Below are 19349 nucleotides of genomic sequence, written 5' to 3'. Positions count from 1 at the left end.
CAGGTTGATTGGTTTTTGGCTGTAATCCTCCATGCTCTGCCACCAACAGAGCTGGTTTGCTACAGGGGGAAATGCACAACAGAGCACAGATATAGTAACCAAAACCCTTCCCTGCAGGTCAGGGAGCTGTGGGAATACCGGTGTGCCTTTGAGGTGTAGTATCTTGGAGCTCCCACTGGCCCAGTGCAGATCTGCAAAGACCTGCTTAACCTCTGGCCCCTCTGCTTGTGTATTTGGGTAATTTAATCAGCTGCCAGTGCAGGCAGAGCTGGTGGTAAGACTCCTTCCCTCCCCTCATAACAGCCAGTCAGCACCTTCTCTGTCCTCAGCGTAAGGGGACTGTTGGCCCCTTCCTGAAACTTAGTGGGATTTTCTGGTTTATCCTCTCCCAGTACCAAAGGAAAGGTGGCTGAGAAATCAGGATCTTGAGACGGGCAGTTCCCAGGGCCATTGGGGGGAGGCCAATGCTCCAGGTCAGCCTGATTGACAGGGTGGACAGAACCAGAGGGGCCAGAGAAGCTGAGCTGAGCAGAGCCACACACAGCACAGCAGGCAAAGCCAGAGGAGCAGTCCAGGGAGCTGAGCTGAAGGCAGAGTGGGGCTGGGGCCGTCTGGAGCTGGGTGCGGTGAGCAGCTGCGGACTGTGACAGGGACCCTGGGCAGAGGGCCCAGCACAGGGAGATGCCACCTGCCAAGAAGCCTTGCAGGCCAGAGGTGGGGGGCAGGGGGAGCATAACCCCAATGGGTCCAACCCACTGCATCCCTGCAGCGCAGCCTGGGCCTGGGAAAGAGGCCTGAGACGTGTGAGGTACAGATTGTGAGCTTTCCTTACATTCCAGAGATGCTGTTCGTGGTGTGCCCGTGCCCATGGTACAGTCTCCTTTGGCACTGGGAGAGGGTAAACCAAACACAGCTTTGGGTGTTTTTCTTTAACCTTTCCCATTTTTTCCTTTTTTTTAAGTTGATTGCTGTTTAATAAATGGCATTGCGTGGAACTACATGCAATAATCAGTGGGTCAGGGGAGCATCCAGTGCAGAGAGAGCCCCCTGGAGTTGGGACACCCTAGCCCCTGTCCTAAGTGACCATGACAAGATGGGGGGTCAAGCCCCCAGGAATCGTGGGCCCAGCCTTGTCAGGATTACAGGGACCCCGCCACACAGGAGAGTGGGAGGGGAGCCCTTGAGGTCAGGCAGGCCTCTAGGTAAAGGGAGCGGGAGCGAGGACTCAGATGCTTTTGCTAGCAATTCCACCGGGGTAGTGTATGAGCCAGGAAATCTGCCCACACTAGCGGGACCGTTCCCCTGCTTACATTAGCTCCACCAGGCATAAACCAAGAAGGAGCTGGAGGGAGCATTGAGCAACTCTCAGGGAAGCAGCCACCTTCCTAACAACAGCAGACACTCAGAGGAGGAACCCAGCAGGAAGATGATATATGGGAGAAGAAGCCTCTCTGTGAGGAACAAAGGAGAGTTAATGAACTAAACGGGGGGATGGAGAGAGCCAGAGGGAGGAAACATTGATGGGGGGAGGAAGGGAGAGGGCAAAGAGGAAATGCAGAACTGATGGAATGTAGCAGGGAGGATTTATGTATCTGCACTGGGGGTAACTGATGGGTGGTAGGAGGAGATAATGGATTTGCTGTTTCAGAGGGACCGCATTTTGGGATTATATGCAAATCTGCATATTAATTTATATGGAAATGTTTACCTGGAAATTCCTTTCAGGCTTTTTTGCTGAGCCCCAGTAGGCAGCTCTGGTTCTGCACCCCCTCAGTACAATCCAGAGCCTTAAATGCAAAACTGAGCCCTAACTTATTACAGTGACGGCAAAGTGGACAGTTTCTTTTCATGTGCAGCTCCACGTTATTTTAACAGCTCCAAATTCCACACTAAAGAATAATAATAAACAATAAAATAGACCATAATGCCCTAGTCCGTACTGCACTGAACTGTAATAAGATTATAAATTCCAGTCATTTACTGGAGTATTCCAAGAGGGTTGTTCATGGCAAGCAGGATTATTTTTGGCTACAAATATTTTGTGCAGTGAGCTGATGAATTTATTCCTTTAATTACAGTCTATCTTTTAGAAGACTCTCGAAGAAGAGGTAAGGGCATAAAAATCAAGGATAAGGTGTTTGAGGGCTGCCAGCGAGTAGAAGACTCTGGAATAGTAATTTATAATAAATAAATAAGACAATTTTACAGGATAAAGGATAGGTGCTCCAGTTGAGAAGGCACAAACCTACTGCAGTTCCTGAGTGGATAAACTACGTAGTGAAAGGCCATGTAGGTTAAAGATAAAAAAATGTCACTGTCAATATCTTAATGCTAAGCACATGTTTAGATGCTTTCCTGAATCAGAGCCTACATGATTTGTAATACAGATCTGCAGACTCCTTGTTTGCTGGTTGGCTAGTGTGATGTTCCTCTGAATCCATCCAACTGGTGTTTTGCTCAGGCAATGTGTACTTTGCTGCGGGGGCCAAACTACAACACCCAGTAGCCACTGCTCACTCCAGCTCCGCTTGTCTTTTGTATATTACTAACTTCAGGTCTGGCCTTCCAAAGTCCTGCAGTGTTTTTCTTTGCTGGGGAAGATGTAGCACACCCTTTCCAGGTGTTGCACAGAGGCATAGAACAGTGCATTCATATCACCTAGTCCCTAAACACAGATTCATAGGCAAAATTTCTATCCCTTAATCCTGCAGGCTGCTTGTGGCCCAATAAGCACACAGCTGCAGCCCACATGACATCATCAGGGCCACACAGGTAATATATATATATATATATATATTGTGTGGATGCAGCCCACATGACACAGAGAGCGCTGCATATGTAGCCCACATTAATAAATAGGTTCAGAACCACTGCCTTCATCGATATCCGCTCTTTGAACTCATTCCCACTTCATTTTTTTGTTTACATTTACTGGGCTAGCCTCTTATTTGGCTGGGAGTTCCTATCTAATCAATCCTTGGATACACTGGACATTAGATAGAGATGGGAGACAGATAACAACCCTCACAACCAGTGTGGAAGTTTGGGTCTGAATCAGGCTCCTCTCGACTATTAACATACATCAGACCATTTCAGTTACTCATGACAAGAAGAGTTAAATGCACCGACTTACCACCCCACCCCCTGCAGAGTGAACCAGCACTGACATGCCTTCTCTTAGGTTGGCCACTTCAAAAAGCATCATGTAGGCAGTTACAAAGTTCATCGGAAAGGCAGCAGCTTCAGAAAAACTCATGTCATCAGGAATCTTGTAGACAAATTCTACTGGAGTACATACTACTTCAGCCCATGCACTGTAGTTTACGAAAGCCATTACTCGGTCTCCAATCTGCAGTAATAGAAAGAATAACATCGAGATTAATAGGCTAGTAAGTACACACATCAGAATGGCTGCAATACATTATCAAGGTTGAATCCAGGAATAACTATTAGAATATATGGAGTTTCTCCCACCAACGTCCATGAATTGGTCCATGAATGGTTGTCCACAGAACTGCTTCTGCCACAATGATTATGAAGCAGCAATGATTGTTGCAGCCCAGCCATGGGCTCTTTAGGATCTCCAGAGGTTTTTTGCATCAATTCAACTTCTACTTTAAAAAAAATAAAAACTACAACTCTGCTCAGGTCTTTCTTTGCTGGTGTGTTTCTTTGGTGAAAATTGAATCAGGATTAAATTTGCAGACAACGCTAACATTGGAAAGGCAGCTAACACAGGGGACCAAGCTACAAAGTAACATTAAGAGATTTAAGCAGTGGGGTGTCCAAACTGCAAGGGGAGCTTTGCTACTAATGAAAGCAAGTCCTGCATGTGGGAGCAGGGCTAGGACAGCACCAACCCAAAATGAATAGACATGACTAAGCAACCACATCTAAAAGGGAGTTTATTTTCACCTTGCCTTCCCAATCTCAAGAGTTTTTCACAAGCTACTTTTCCGGACAATATATTTGCTGCAGGAGAGATGTGAACATAGGGATGGGAGGCCTTCTATTTCAAGAAATAAACCACAGTATGAAAGTTTTGAGAACCAGTGATTTAATCTTTTACTTTAATGCTATCATTACCTGTTTACTTTGCAGTTATATTATTCAAGGAAGATATTTAAACTGCCTTTGCCTGCTGAAGATAATCAATGTGTGACACGGATCTTAACTACTGGGGCTAAATTCTGCTCTGAACTACATCAATGTATTTGCAGAGTGACTCCCCTGAAGGCAGTATAGCTACCATGGATTTAGACCTGTGTGATAGCAGAATTTGATCCTATAACTTTAAAATGGGACTTCAAACATCAACCTGGGTAGCCTTCAGTTCTTATGCCAGCTTCTAAACCAATCTTCTCCCATTCTCAGGAATTAAAGGAGCAATGCAATCTTCTTCATTCCTGCAGCTGAAGACCCAATTACTGTAGAATATATATATATATATATATATATATATACTAGTGAAAAAAGGGCTTTTATTAAATACAAAATGGAGAGAAGATAAATTTGAAGATGGAGTGAGATTATATTAGCCACATTAAGTGCCCCTTGGGGATTGTGCTGAGATGCAGACACATCAATTTAATATATTTATCTAGAGGCCTTCATTGCAGTTTCAGATACTGAGAATTCAGACAGCAATTCCCCACAGACAGCCCAGAATAATAATAATATGAATGTCTGAAAATATAAGGCAAATTCTCCTCACCTGCGTGGGTGTAGGAAGACTTCAAAAAGCCTACATGGGGTGAGAGCAGAAATTGGTCCAACAAGACTACTCATGTGAGCAAAATTTGGCCCAGATGCCTTTAATTCTCCTTTGCTGTGATGCCTACCAAAAAACTTCTCAATGATTAGGCAGCTCGTGTGCTGAGGAAAACCCTGTTAACAGTGCAAAAGCATTTTGAACTCTCAAGGTGTTTTCATCTCTTTGGCCTTTGGGATACTGTAGGTTTGTTAAAATGTAAAGTGCTGATGACTGTTCTGAAAGGTTTGTATCTTGTGGGATGAAGTCTGTGAACACAGCTGTCATTCCAATTTCACTGAAATTCCTCCTCCTTTTGAAAGGATCCTTCATATTAACAACATGTCATCAGCAACAGTTCTGATGTTTCCCTTCCACTGTTAAAAAAGTCCCTATGTTTTAAACGTACAGTGTCTGCTCGCGATTAGTTGGCATGGAATTTTAGCACTTTGTAGTACACGCTCTATTACAAAAATATGGTTACAAAACTGAAGGGGTAGAGCACTGAATCCCTCCTGCCAGTTACTGAGGATGCTATTACTATATTTTAATAGTATTTAAACAGCATGTCACTTCAGATCTTCGCAACTGAGCACTGCGATCTGAATTAAAAGCTTCTTAAACTGTAAGGGCCCAATCCTGTTTCATCTGAGGTCAATAGGAATTTAGCTATTGACTTCAGTGGGAACTGGAACAGGTCCTTAAACTGCTGTGCCGGAATGATGGCTTTTATTCAACTCGGAGAACATTTTTAGAAACCTTTATCAATGAGGGTTGCCATTAGAAGCCTGGATTTGTCATATCCTCAAGCAATGAAGAGACAAATTAAACTCTGTGGCTGCCAGTTTAGCTATGCTAGGGATGAAAGGCTTAGTTCAGTTGCAGACTAATGATCAGGGGCTGGATCCAGCTCAAATTCATCCTGCACGGCATGGAGTCCTAGTGATTTCAATGGGGCTTTGCATGGAAATGGAGTCCACTTATCCGGAGCAGCGTACAAGATTTGGGCCTTAACCTTTGGCCTTTTTGACACACTGCACTGTTTAACAGGGATGCCAGTGTGGTTTGCAAGTGCGGTGTAAACATCAGCTCCCTCTAATTTTCATATACTGATTTTGACCTGAAGAGCACATTTCCTGATCAGTGTGTTCATACCTGTGTGCCTCAGCTTTCTTTTTGGTCTCTGGTCTCTTTACTAGATAACCCAGCCATTGCTGTGATTATGTAAAATATGTCTAAAATATTACCAAGGCTTGTTTTAATTAGAGGATGGTTCTACCAGAAGGAGCATGATTTACCCTGTTCATATCATACCCTTGATCGTGACTTTTAAAGGAGACCCAATATAATCAGTCAGGCATAATGGTATCCAAGCAAACATTCATATATTGCGGTATGATTTCCATTTTAAAAGGATTAGAGAACTTTAGACCAAAAATGCAGACAAAAATCTAATCCAGAGCAGAATCTCATTATACTAGTTCTGTGCACTGGATTATTTCTCCTTAGCTTTATAAAAAGTCTAACTGTTTTTAAGAATGCTAGATCTGCACATCTGAGAGCACACATTTCAGACAATGAAATTATTGTTTATAGGACAAAGGTAGTTGAAAAGTTGTGATTCCTTGAGGGGAAAAAATAGTTCTAAACAATGCTAGCTTCATTCCTAATGAGACCCTATCACAAACCAAATGGACTATTGTCTTTCATGTAACTGAGCACTGTTCACAAAGCTGTTGTTGAAGAACAATAATGCTGCCTAATAAAGCTCTCCTTATGCAATACCTACTTAAAAGGAAAAAAAATACAATAAAGGATCCAAAAAAAAGAGGAGGGAATTATTGCATTACATTGACACAAAATGTTGCAGAGATGAGAATGATAAAACAATTGACATATGCACAGCAGTCCTACTTCAGGAGATGCATACCTCAATGTTACATTAATTCGGTAGGACGCAAATGTAAATCAAGAAAATACTGTGGGAAGTTGAAACAGAAGGTTTCAGCTAAGAGAGGTGTTTAACATAAATGACGGAAAACAGAGTGGGATGAAGTACATTTTACACATAATACAGGTGCTTTAAAATACATGGGTGCCAGCTAATTATGAGATCCCTGTTATTTTAATTATTTGTCATTCAACACTACACTACTAGGGTGAAATTCATCCTTCCCTGCATTAAGGGTGTGTAAATTATTATTTGTCTTACCATACTGCCTAGAGGCTCAAATCAAAATGAAGGCTCTGTTGTTCTAGGCATTGTACAAACACAGCATAAGACAGACAATCCCTGAGCTGACAAACTAATTTAAGACCCAACAAATGGGACTAAGCACCAGTGGGACTGTATTGGGGATGGAGGAGGCAGGTCACAGTGATAGGAATGTGGTAACACAGACTGACTATACATAAAATTAGCAGATTTCTGGTCCAATTATTTTGACTTTTTTTAAACATACAAATAAAAAAGAGAATATAAATTATCTCATCCATGCCTGCTGGCTTCCTGCCTAGTCATTATCAGTTGGCAGCATATTATAAGCATCATGGCAGAAGTGTCTTTATGAGGAAACTGGAGGAGGTGGCAGTAGTGGCTTTATGGATGTAGTTCAGGCAGGGCATACTAAGGGGCAGTAAGGATGGAAGCACAGACTTGCCTGTGGGAAGAACAGACAGGTGGGTAATGGAGGCTGCCATTATTGGCAGAGTAGGAGGCAGCAGGGGGATGGAAAAAACAGATGGGTAGATTATGGAGTGGCCAAATTGTGAAGATTGCTCTGCCCACAGCCTCCACAACACTATTATATCCCAGAAGGTCCCACATGGGAACTCAGGGCATCTCAGTGAATTTGACCCCCAAGAGAATTTGGCATGCAGCATGTCTTATTGTTTTCTATAACAGGAATTACAGCTCAGTGATCTGAAAATGCAGTCTCATTTATAGTGTTCGTCACACACAGTGCATTATACCTGCAGTAGTCCCAATATCAGAATCAGAAAAATCTTGAAGGCCTGTGATCATATTATTAACTAACTCTCACCAGCTGGACCAAGGGGAAATCTAAAATGCAAGTTTCTGGGATGCAACAATGATAATTAATAACAGTTAGCAGTCATGTGAGGCTTTTCATCTTCAAGGTGCTGTGCAAACATTGGAGCCAGTTTGCTCTGCGATAGAGCTTTTAGAACAGGAAACCAGATGATACATTAAAACTTATTTAAACTTCTGCCTGTTAAAAGAATACTTTCCCCTCAGTGCCAATCTGCAATACAATACAGCAATACAATACAGCAGTCTAAAATATTTTTTAAAGGAATTTCTAGAAATGGGATAAACTGATTAAAAGTAAAGACTCTTGGTGCACTAAAAAGCAAGATGGAATAGAATTTCTCCCCATTAAAAGAAAATTACAGTGAGACCTTGTTGAACAGAATGTTTAATATAAGGTTTTAGATGAGCTGGGGGACTTTTCCCATGAATTTAAAATGTCCCTCTGTGGAAGTTGATCTCATTCTGATTAAACACAGTTCTTCACTAATCAAGGTTCAGATAAGCGTGGTTTTATCTTAGCTTGCTAGTCAAGAAAGTTGTTCTTGTAAGAAGTGTCTGCTGCTGGTTAACGGCCCAGTTCTGTCCTTTCACCCCCTGGTTAGCCGGACAGTTTCTTACCCTGCATTTACAAGGCTGCATGCAGAGTAAGGGCTTGTCTATATTGTGAGTTAGTGTGTGGCAAGCCAGAAAGCACAGTGGCTTGCTGTACACTAACTAGCCATGTGGCCCCTGCTCCAGTGCACTGAAAGTTCCCTAGTGGGCTTCGACATAGTCTCATTTCAAGCCATTTTTAATTTCAAACAGGAATACAGCAAAGCACACTACAAAACTTTTAGTGCATTGTAGGAGGCTCCACAGGGCCAGTCAGTGTGCAGCAGGCTTGTGTGCTGGAGAATCCCATCCTGGCTTCCCGCGCTTTGACTCACTGGGTAGACAAGCCTTCAGATATTACTCAGTATGAGCAAGGGTGGCAGAACCTGGCCTTAAATCCTTTCTTCTCCAGTCCCAGTAAAATGTTGCTTCCTTGCTCTGACCATGAGATTACGGGGCTATTACCTCAAATCCTGCCACACTGTCGCCCAGAGCTTCTATAATTCCAGAGCACTCAAAACCAGGAACGAGTGGTGTCTTGGGAGGATTGTCAATATTCCCCTGCCGCACCATCAGATCAATGAAGTTTAAACCACTGTAAACATAAGAAAAAACAAAATCAGAACACTAACATGGTGAGGGAGGGGGAGAAACTCGGCGAGGATGATGAAAGATGTTGAAGGTTTCAATGCAGCATTAAAAACGATGGTTCTACTGTACATGGGTGGGCAGGTGTGGAGCAGGTGGGCAGAGGGAATTAATTTCTTCTCTCAAGAAACAACTTGGCTCTACATCAGCTTTGCATGGGCCTTCTTGGAGGTAGAGGTAAACCCATAGGGCTACTAGATCTGTGATTACACAGAGCCCCTATGCTTAGAGGTTGTGCTGGAGTCATAACTACTGTTTTAGACCCTAGATCATAACCACCTTGATCAGAGTAAGATCCCTGATCTAAAGATGAAAGGCTCCTTATCATTTCTTATCCCCTGAGATATCTCATGACCCTTTCCATGACATTTTGAATTATTGTGAAATATGCACACCTCTTTCAGTATTAAAAATAGGTATCTCTATGAAAAGCAGACTACTTCAGTAAATAGGGATGATCAGGCTATTCAAGGTATATGGAGCATGTGCAAAGTTCATGGTTAGGTCTGAGCATTACTGTTGTATATCTACGTGTGAGCTGAGGGACCCCGATTGCGCAGCAAGCTGAAGTGTAAATCTATAGCATTCCAGCATGCTGCACTCTAACTGTCCACGTGGAACCTATTGCTGAGTACTAATAAGCATTGATGAGCTGTGGTTTATTTCAGAGAAAAGACAATGCAGTGACTGGAGATATTCTTTAAGGGCTTCAAAAAATGCAAAACAGCAAAGTGATATAATCCACTGAGATACACTTTAGATGTTTTGGGCCAAATGCAACTTTGGTGTAATTGTGCTGAAATTGTTGGAGTTACACCAGGGAGGAATCTACTGTTATTTCAGCAAGGAACAGAATCTTTAGTGAGAATTTATTAAACATGGAATGTTACCATCAATATATAATCAATATGTTATCATCAACTAATATATATGCTCTAGTACCTGATCCTTTTTAAACAGTCTTTGCAAAAGATTTATTTAGGTCTTTAAGTCTTATGTGGATGGCTGCTCAGAAGAATCACTGATGACCTTTCCTTATATGCTCAATTTTGTGAAAATCATGAGGCCTTTTTACCTGTCTTTGAATCTCATCTAATTTTATTAAAATAAAATATGCTGTGGGTTTTTGTTTTTTTTTAAAAGATACCAGGGCGGGTAGGGGGGGAGAGAACTATTTTGTTTATCCACTGCCCCACCGTATAGATTCCAGACACAACAAACACCACAAACATGTTTTGAAGACTCCTTACGCTCATAACTAGCTAGCATATACTACAGCCCAGTCTATTGTTTCAGAGCATAGCCCCATATTTACTGCAAGCCAGAACAGATGTATTCTAAAGCCCTTTGTTCTGCAAAGTTATGCACATGAGTCATCTCACACATACACATAGAACTATTGACTGCTCACACACAAAGTCACTCATGTGCGCAAGTGTTTGCAAAATCAGGACTGTCATCTGGACTCTGGACACTAACAAAGACATGGACAGACCCAATAAACATAAAACAGAATAAAGACAAAGCAACACCATGAAAACAAGACAATTCATGGTGAGATCTAGGTCACTGGGAACTTCAGTGGAAATTCCATCTAATTTAAATATTGCAGGCAGTTGTGGGTAAAGTTTTAAAAGGAGCCTCAATCCATCCTTAACTTGTGTGTGAGCAAGATTATGGGCCACTTTTGGAAAATTTGACTTTAATACCTAAATTAATTGACATGTGTGTCCCGTGACTGACGTATTCATAAGGATGTTATTTTAATGGGCAATTTTTCATCCCAGCCGTGCCCATCTCCTATCCTGGATTCCTGTGGAAAGCATTATTATATCCTTTCCGCAAATAGGGAACTGAAGCTAATCAACTTGACCAGGTTACATAGGAAGCCCACCAGAAAGCATCAAATTGAACTTGGGACCCTCCCATACTCTAAACCAGTACCCAAACCACTGGACCATCTATCCTCCGTGAAGACAGAGGGGAAAGATTAAAAAGTCACTTGTACACAGTGATTACACTAAGTATAGAGTGTAAATGGTTAGGAGAGGCTCAGCACATTGCAGGTTCAAGGTTTAAAAATGATTGTGGAAAGGCTGCATCTTATCAGAAAACTATGAAGGCAATTGACCTACTGTAATGCTATGTATAGGATAGGAAAATTCTGAATGATAAAGAGCTTTTGGGAATATTTAAGAGAAAGCAAATGTCATACACAATAATCACCATTTAAAAGCAATATTTACACACACAGTAGACAACTTTGCTCACAAATGTTGACTTCATTGGTGACTATTGTATAGATCTTTCCACAATTCAATTGCTGTACAAAAGTTATCTAATTAACCTTTCCTATATTCTTTTCCCACTGTGTTAACTGGGGGTGGAGTTGTGATGTAAGAGCCATCATGGGAATTGGGGTTGTGACATCAGAGCAGGCAGGGGCCACAAAGACAGACATGGCTATGACTGGGATTATCTGAGAATGACATATAATTATGTATGTGTAAGTATATATATATATCATACACACCTCTGATATTCCAGCACTTACACACCTACTCATTCTGACAGAATTATTTGGCAGACATGTTTTTTGAAAGGGCATATTTTCAATTATGAACCTAAAAACATAACTCTAGAAAGCCAATTCCTTGCCTGTTGTCTTTATCCCCAGGAAACAGCAGCAGCATTAATACAAAAATTCATCCCTATTAAAATAAACTTGTTACTAGAACAGGATTGGTAAGTAAAACAATAACTCAATGGTGCAGAGTTTAAAAAAAAGTGTGATATTGGAGTACATGACAGATTTTGAATTCATTTAATTAATTATAATTTAATTAGTAGTTGAGCTATCAAGTTTTATTTTGGCCCTGATATTTAAATATTTTAGTCACACACTCTATAGCTTCTTTCCCTCCCATCACATCTTTATTCTCCTGTATTTGACTTGCTCCCATATATTTTTTATTTGAATGTTCTTGGTACTGTGTCAGGAGAAATACTTTGGCTACATGCCATTTATCAAAGAGGGCATGTATAATACACGTCAATATAGTGGAATCTGGGGAAAATTTAATTCCTCTGACTTATTCCTGGCTTGAGTTGAAACTCCATTTTCAATAGGCATTTCATGAGGCCGAGTGTACAGTCCCCATCAACATCTGTGAAGTAACTCAGAGCCGAACAGGGCTCTATGACGAGACCAGCAAACTTATTTTTAATCTTTGAATAAGCTTGAGGTAAATTCGAACTTGAGAGTCCAGAGGTAAATTGCTAGTCTATTCATTATCTATGAAACATTGGGCCTCATGGAATCCCTCATCGAAATTCCTTCTTTGAAAGGGACAGGTTGGCTTCACTGTCTGGACAAGAGAACAACCTCCTCAGTTTTTTTCAGTTTGTGGTCCTGGGCACATGCTACAGCCTTCTGATTTTCGAAAGCTGTGGCCTCTTTTTTGTTAGATATGGATGCCTTTGCTGTAACTTGGACAATGACATAAGGGACATACTAAGAATAATCACACAAATATATAATCACTTTCCATCTGTGAACAACAGGATACACCCTTCTCTATTACTACTTGTATGACAATTCCTGCCAAAAAACTGAGTTTTTAGTATTTGATGCTATTTATTGAAAGTCTTTTCCAGGTGGGAGCTGAATGTAGGGTGGACTCTCTTTGGTTACGAATCTCAGGTAAGAGAAATATTAACATAACTATAGAAGATTTTACAGAGATAAAAGACATTACAAGTCTGCAGGGACAATTCATTATGGGCAATTTCAATTTCCCCAGTGAACTACCTCAATAGCACACAGGCGACATAGTTTGAAGATGAATTATTGATAAATAAGTCATTGCTTTACAGAATAGCTTGGAAGGGCAGGACTCCTGACTTTAGCTTAATAAATATGCAGGAATTAATAGAGGGTGGACTGCAGGTAATGCAACGGGAAAGTAATCAGTGCACGGTGCGTTTCTGTTCCAATTGTAATTTTAAGTCAAAGTTTGGATGCAATTAGAGTCTGAGAAGGAAAGCATAGAATGACTCAAGCAACTAATCACCAGGAACAGAGTATTCAGGGAGGGGTTCTGGAGGAACTATCCTGGGAAATAGCAGCGATATTAACAAGCATGTCAAATAAGCTGAACTTAATGGGCTGGATCACTCCCTCCTTGATTGTTCTGTCATTGGGGCAGGGGTTTGCTCACCACAGAATCAGTCATGTATCTGAATTCCTAATCCAGTGCCACTGCAACTACTCTACTATGGTCTACTCCTCTATAGTAGCATGGCATGTCTTGGTTCTCTAACATGGAGGGTTTGTGGCTGTGATAATCTTTGCAGGTCTGGGAGTGGAGACTAAGTAGGTTCTCTTTATCCTTCCCCATCCAGTGCAGGGCTGCGCATTCTATCGCTCTGGATCACCTGTCCCTGCCTCTCTCTAAACAAAATGCCAGTGCTGCAGAGTGCCCTTCATGTTCCAAGTTGTGGTAGCACCGTCTAGCTTATGGATCTGATTTTCTTGCTTACTCTGCTGAAACTCAGGAGTCATTCCACTGAAGTCACTGGAAATATGCCAGTGCAAGTAAGGAGACAGACAATGGCCCAGATCTTCAGAGAGATATTTAGGTTCCTAACTTCCACCTAAGTCAATTGAAATTAGGAATCTAAATACATTTGAGGACCTGGACCTATGTTCCTAAAAGTTTTTCCTCCTTCCTTTGCCTGGCATTATCTAAAACAGCTTCTGAAAACACTGAGTCTCTCAACTTCTTTTTTAAGATCTGAGCACATACTTTCCTTGTATTTACCAAAACACATGAAATATGAAGAAGACTACCTTTAAGAATACATTTGACACTATGCACCTCTGTTACACACGGGATTTCTTTTACTTGCTTCTAATTTAGAATAGAGCTCTGTTCTTCCACAAATGCCAAAAAGGTCACCTCTGCCTCCCATATACGCATATGTGTCATGATGAGCAGCAGCAACACCATAGTGAAAAATAAATAAAGGGAAGCAGGTAATTATGTGAGATCATTACTCGTTTTACACTCTCTGCTGTATTTGTGGCAGGTTTGTTCTAACTGTTTATCTGATCTTGAAAACAGTATGAACTCAGGTATTTTGTTAGATACAGACAAAATAAGTAGGTAAATACAGCAACGCCAAGCTGCTCTATCATGACCAATCAAGAAACGAGCATAGGGCATATGCAAAAACTGTGATTAAGTTGGGCACTGAGTGTTGCTTCATCTCTTAGTCACTGAATGAAGCTAACGTATGACTCATCACAAATGAAAGATGCTTTCAGGCAAATCATTGATATTTTAGGACTTCAAAAAAAAAGTTATTCATCTGGTTTAGTGCTAATACCAACACTATGGGCCCCCAAGTTTCTCCTATTTATAGTCCTCTGAAATAGGAAGGTAAAATGTAACTGTCTTGATTCCTGCAATGACTATATACAGGTACTTGGGCCTCTGATCATGGTCTCTGACTAACATTTAGCAAAAGCTGTATGATTAGTTTGATTCTTTCCCCCTCCATCCTTTCCCCCCAGATCTCATCTATAAAATCCCATGTGCCTGAGGCAGCTAACTTTGATTTTACATTGACATTTTAAATGTATTACTCAGAGCAGCCAATGCTAGGGAAGATCATCCTAGATGCATTCTGCATCTTGTATATTACAAAGAGCATGTTAACTGACCACAGCAGACATTTTCATCATTTCCTTAACCAGTCTTCCAACCTAACCCATGCAACCAGTACCATTCTTAGTCCCTCTTCTCTCTTTACCAGCTGCAAACACAAGGATCAATGATTTAATCCCTTTCCACTAGTTGCTGAAAATGAGCTTTGACCACCTGATCCAATCTCAAGCCCAGCGCCCACTTCCAACTGAGAACAGACACTGGTGAAAGGCTATGTAGCCTACCATCCCTCGAACTGTGCTACAACTTCAAAAACATATAGGATAGTAAGTGATCTGAGTAACTACAAAGCAATAATTTACCTGAGAGGCTCCACTGAGACAAACAGTGAGTGCACACCTCAGTTTATTAACAGTAACAAAACCCTTGGAGTCTACAATAGCTATTGAAAAGCTAAGTATTATTATTTTACAGCTAAGTATTCACTGCATAGGTAACTATTGTTATCTGTAATACATTACACACACATCCCACATTCAAAGTTACAAGTGTTAACTTTTAAATATTGAATGACTGAAAGACCCTGGTAAAAAGACATTACAATATTAAGCAAACCCTGATTTTATAGACATAAACCACCAAGCAGGTTTCACGATATTCAATAAGGTCTAACATGGAATTCTTTTAATTTATTTTCCATAGTGCCCATAATTTGCAAGACACTTGTCAAAAAAACAAAAAACAAACAAACAAAATCCCTGTCCTGCATCTATATTAATCATTCAGTCTGCTGGATAGCTGACCATAATTCATTGATGAAAATGAGGGGAAAATACTCTCATCAGTAATAGATCAGCTGATTCACAAAAACACAATATGGAGAAGCCACCGACTGAGGTTTACAAAACAGAAACATTGACTGTACATCTATCAGAATACAGCAGGTTCAGTGATACCCTTCGGATACACTGATTAAAACAAACTCATTGCCATAAACCAGTGTTATTTTCCATGTTGACTGTTTCTAAAATAAACAGCTCAGCCTTCACCTTCATTTTCCACAAATGCCAGGGCATTTACATAGCAGCAGAAGATTGCTACTGTGTGATCACATTGCTCTACTCCTCTGACTGTGACAGAGGACCTAAGTCCCAATGACATCTGAGAAAAATTGTATGGCCTTTTATGCAGATCAGACTGACGATCATAATGGTCCCTTCGGTTCTGAACATCCATGAATCCATGACTTCAAAAGAAGTTCTGTGCAGAGAGAGCTTCTGGGTTTGGGCCTCTGCTAATTATAAATGTGCTATTTAAGAGCAAAGAAATCCAGTTTAGATTGTCTGAAAGATTATTCTTAACAGGAAGGTTTGGACCAAACACTTCTAGATCCCCACTGGTCACTAACCACCCCACCAATTCCTCACAAGAACTTTAGGTGGGAAAACAGTTTCCTTAATCTGTTACCAGTGCTCATAGAGAAGCTTCAAAAAAAGGACAATGGTAGCATCTAGTGAGGAAAAACAATGGCAGGTATCAAAAGGAAAGGTCATGCTGCTCAGCTGATTGATGAGGTACACGGATCTTTCTCAGATAAAGAACAAATCCAAATGGAGTTGGCCTAGTATCCCCAATTCTTCAAATCAGGTCCAAGAAACTCAGACATTAAAAGCAATATTACTCTCTTTTTGGCATTAGAAGTGAAATAAAAATTGCTTGCAGCACGAATACCCATGGTTCACCTTCATTCTTGGCTTGTTTAAAGAGAATGAATTTTGGTACAAACTGTTCTCATTATAGATTTGCTATCTGGAGCTGTCAAATGAAAATCAAACGTAAGATACTGAAGTTACAGAGAGATCTATATAGGAAAGATGACCTGCAATGGCCAAGGGAAACTGCCAAAGCAACTCAATCCTCTCTCCATCCTGAGAGAAAATGGTGAATGAGGAAAGTTAATGGAATAATTAGCTGCCTTTTGAACTCAGATGGGAGAGAGAAACCAAATCAAACAACCACAGACAGCTCCAATTTGCAATTTCTGACAATGGGAAACTTCGGACAGCCTGCATAATAGTAAAACCTTAAGATAAACTTTACAGATAAAGGGTCAGCACAGAAATCTGCTACACCAAAGACAGTGAACTGCAAAGTCATGGACATGTGTGGGGAGGGGGGGAGGATAACCAGCTTAATTGCAAGCAGGGAGGCAGATTACTATTCACTGTCTGTTTTCTCTCAGGGGAACTCAAAGGGGCAAGAAAACTAGTGCTTCAAAACACCGAAATCAAGGTAGAGTCAGATCCGCCTGCCAAGCTACAAGATGCTCTGCTGATAAAGGCTTCTTGAGTTTGTCGGAGGGAGAGGGGTTTAGATGAAAGGGGTTTTTAAAGACCAGGGTGCAATGCCCACTGAGCCCTGCTGCTGTGAAATGGGGCGGGGGGTGCAGTTATTCACCGCGCTCTCTTGTCTGCCTGGCCCCCTTCCCCTCCTCTTCCCCATGCATTACAAGGGCAGAGCCTCCTGCCCGCCTGCCCCGGCCCAGCCCCCCACGCCACAACCCCGACCGCAGGATGCTGCTGGGCGGATGGGAGGAGGGTGCGGGCGCTGTCCATGCAGGGGAGGAGGAGGGATGGGGGAAGAGGCAGAGAGAGGCGATACTGGACCAGGCTTTGACTCGGATTTTGAGCTCCCCTTCCTGCGGCTCCGGCATGACTTTCTTGGCCACCCGCAGCTTGTTGAGCCCCCCGAAGGCGGACAGCAGCACGGCTCGCATCTCCTTGCTGTCCCCGGCCCGCAGGCTGCCGCCGCCGCCGCCCTCGGCAGCCTCCTGGCCTCCTCCCTCCTTCTCGATCATCTGCTCCGTCTCCTCCGCCTTCTCCGCGCCTTCCTTGGCCATGGCGACGGGCCGGAGGGATGCAAAGCGGCAGCGGCGGCGGCAGCGGAGGGAAGGCGGCGGGAGGGGGCTGCGCGCAGCCTGTTCCTCCTGTTGAATGGGCTGGGCTGGGCTGCGCTGCTCGGCGCTGCGCGGCGCGGCTGGGATGTGCGATGGCTGCAGCCGGTGGAACGGGGCTCGGGTCTGGTCCTGCCAGCCCTACCGCAATGCACGGAGTAGCTGCGCCACACGAATCACCGCCCCCCCCCCTTCTCCCCGCCCCTCAGCAGGTAGCCCAGGCGTGGGTGCCTGGCCCCGTGAATCTATGACGCCGCCTTGCCCGAGGAGTGGCTTCCTGGCTGCCATGGGCAGAAGGGGCTGGGGGGGGTTATTGTCTGGAGATTCACGACCCATGAGCGGCTGACCTCAGCCCAGGAGGCCTGGCTTCGCTGCGCATTTCTCAGCTGAGCTGCCCCGGCTTATCGCGGACCGGTGGGTGGGGATTTGTCAGCGCTCCCCACAGACCTGCCCAAATAGCGCCCGCAGTGTGGGGCAGGGGGCAATATTCCCCGGGGATCCCTCCCCGCTGCCTCGTCCTCCGGGGGGCCATAACGCACCGTGCTCGCCTTCCTGGGGAAAGAGCTCTGCCTGCCTAAATACCTGACACAATGGAGGTCAACGACAGAGCTAGAGAACATTAACCACCCTGCCCCAGAATAGCCCTTTGCAAGACACACTCTCCCCCTACCCCCCACTTAGCACCCCAGGCTTTGGTGGCATTTCACCGAGAGGTGCTCTGGGAAATCTCCAAGCCCCTTTTCACCTTCTTTCTAACAGGCCCCTGTGCATAAATATATAAATAAAGACTCGGGTCTAAGGGAAAAAAAACACAGAGAAAAGAAACCCACTTTTAGTGGGTCAGTGATTTTTGCCTGTTTTATATTAAAGCCCACCAGGCACTAATGGAAATTGTTTTTTAAATGCCTCAGTGACTTAGGAACCTGAGTCCCCTTTTCAAAAGTGACTTAGGCATTGGGCCCAGCTCCTCAAAGGTGTTTCCTTAATGGAAGTTAGGAGCCAAAATACTTTTGAGGATCTGAGCCTTAGGAACCTAAGTCCCATTGACATTCATGGGACTCAGATGCTTACTGAATGTACCCAAGGTAATTTTAAGTACATGAAAAGTCTACTACTCACATGCTTAATGATGTGCACATGTTTAAGTGCTTTCAGGACCTAAAACAGCACCTCAAACTGATGATCATATGATCCACTGATCACTGTAGATTTCCCCAGTGTACTGTAAATAGAAAAACATCCCTGTTTTAATACCAAAAGCTATCAATTTTGATCAGTTAGCATCAAAATGTCTCATTTCATACCTGTGATGGGGGTAGGAGAGTGATCATATTATGCTACAAAGTGTGTCAGGGCTCTGGTTTATGCATTCATTGTACATTCATATTCCTTAACTTCTCAAATGCACATTTGTGTCTCTGACAGTATTTAGCACACAGAATTCAAAGGAAGCAAAACAGCTTTAAAAGATGCTAATCATCAAATGATAATGAGTAATGTGTTGGTATAAGATATTGGCACTCACATACTACAGCAATGAGTGAAAATAGCCCTACTCCAGACTTACTCTTTTCGGGAAATGAAAATGGCATTGGTAGTTAGGCTGTGTTGAGAAAATCTCTGAAAGCAGGACCAAACTCCCTGTTTCACACTACAATAACTGGATTTTAGTCTTCAAAT

At 42.7% G+C, this 19349-nt stretch overlaps 1 protein-coding gene across 1 annotated transcript in view; it reads right to left on the bottom strand.

Annotated features, from left to right (window-relative positions):
• The window catches only part of VAT1L (vesicle amine transport 1 like), a 76114-nt gene extending 58448 nt beyond the window's left edge, over positions 1–17666 (bottom strand). Inside the window, exons 1-3 of the mRNA XM_067540117.1 lie at positions 17383–17666; positions 8862–8991; positions 3134–3349 (exon numbers count right to left, since the gene is read on the bottom strand). Coding sequence (XP_067396218.1) covers positions 3134–3349; positions 8862–8991; positions 17383–17615 — 579 coding nt within the window. The 5' untranslated portion in view covers positions 17616–17666. The remainder of the gene's footprint in view (positions 1–3133; positions 3350–8861; positions 8992–17382) is intronic.
• Between the last annotated feature and the right edge of the window lie 1683 nt (positions 17667–19349).

This window comes from Emydura macquarii, unplaced genomic scaffold, assembly GCF_026122565.2.
Source record: "Emydura macquarii macquarii isolate MOO-44397 ecotype Brisbane River unplaced genomic scaffold, CSIRO-AGI_Emac_v2 contig_561, whole genome shotgun sequence".
Classification (NCBI taxonomy): domain Eukaryota; kingdom Metazoa; phylum Chordata; order Testudines; family Chelidae; genus Emydura; species Emydura macquarii.
The sequence above is the reverse complement of the archived record's forward strand: the minus strand, read 5'-3'. Positions and strand labels throughout refer to the sequence as shown.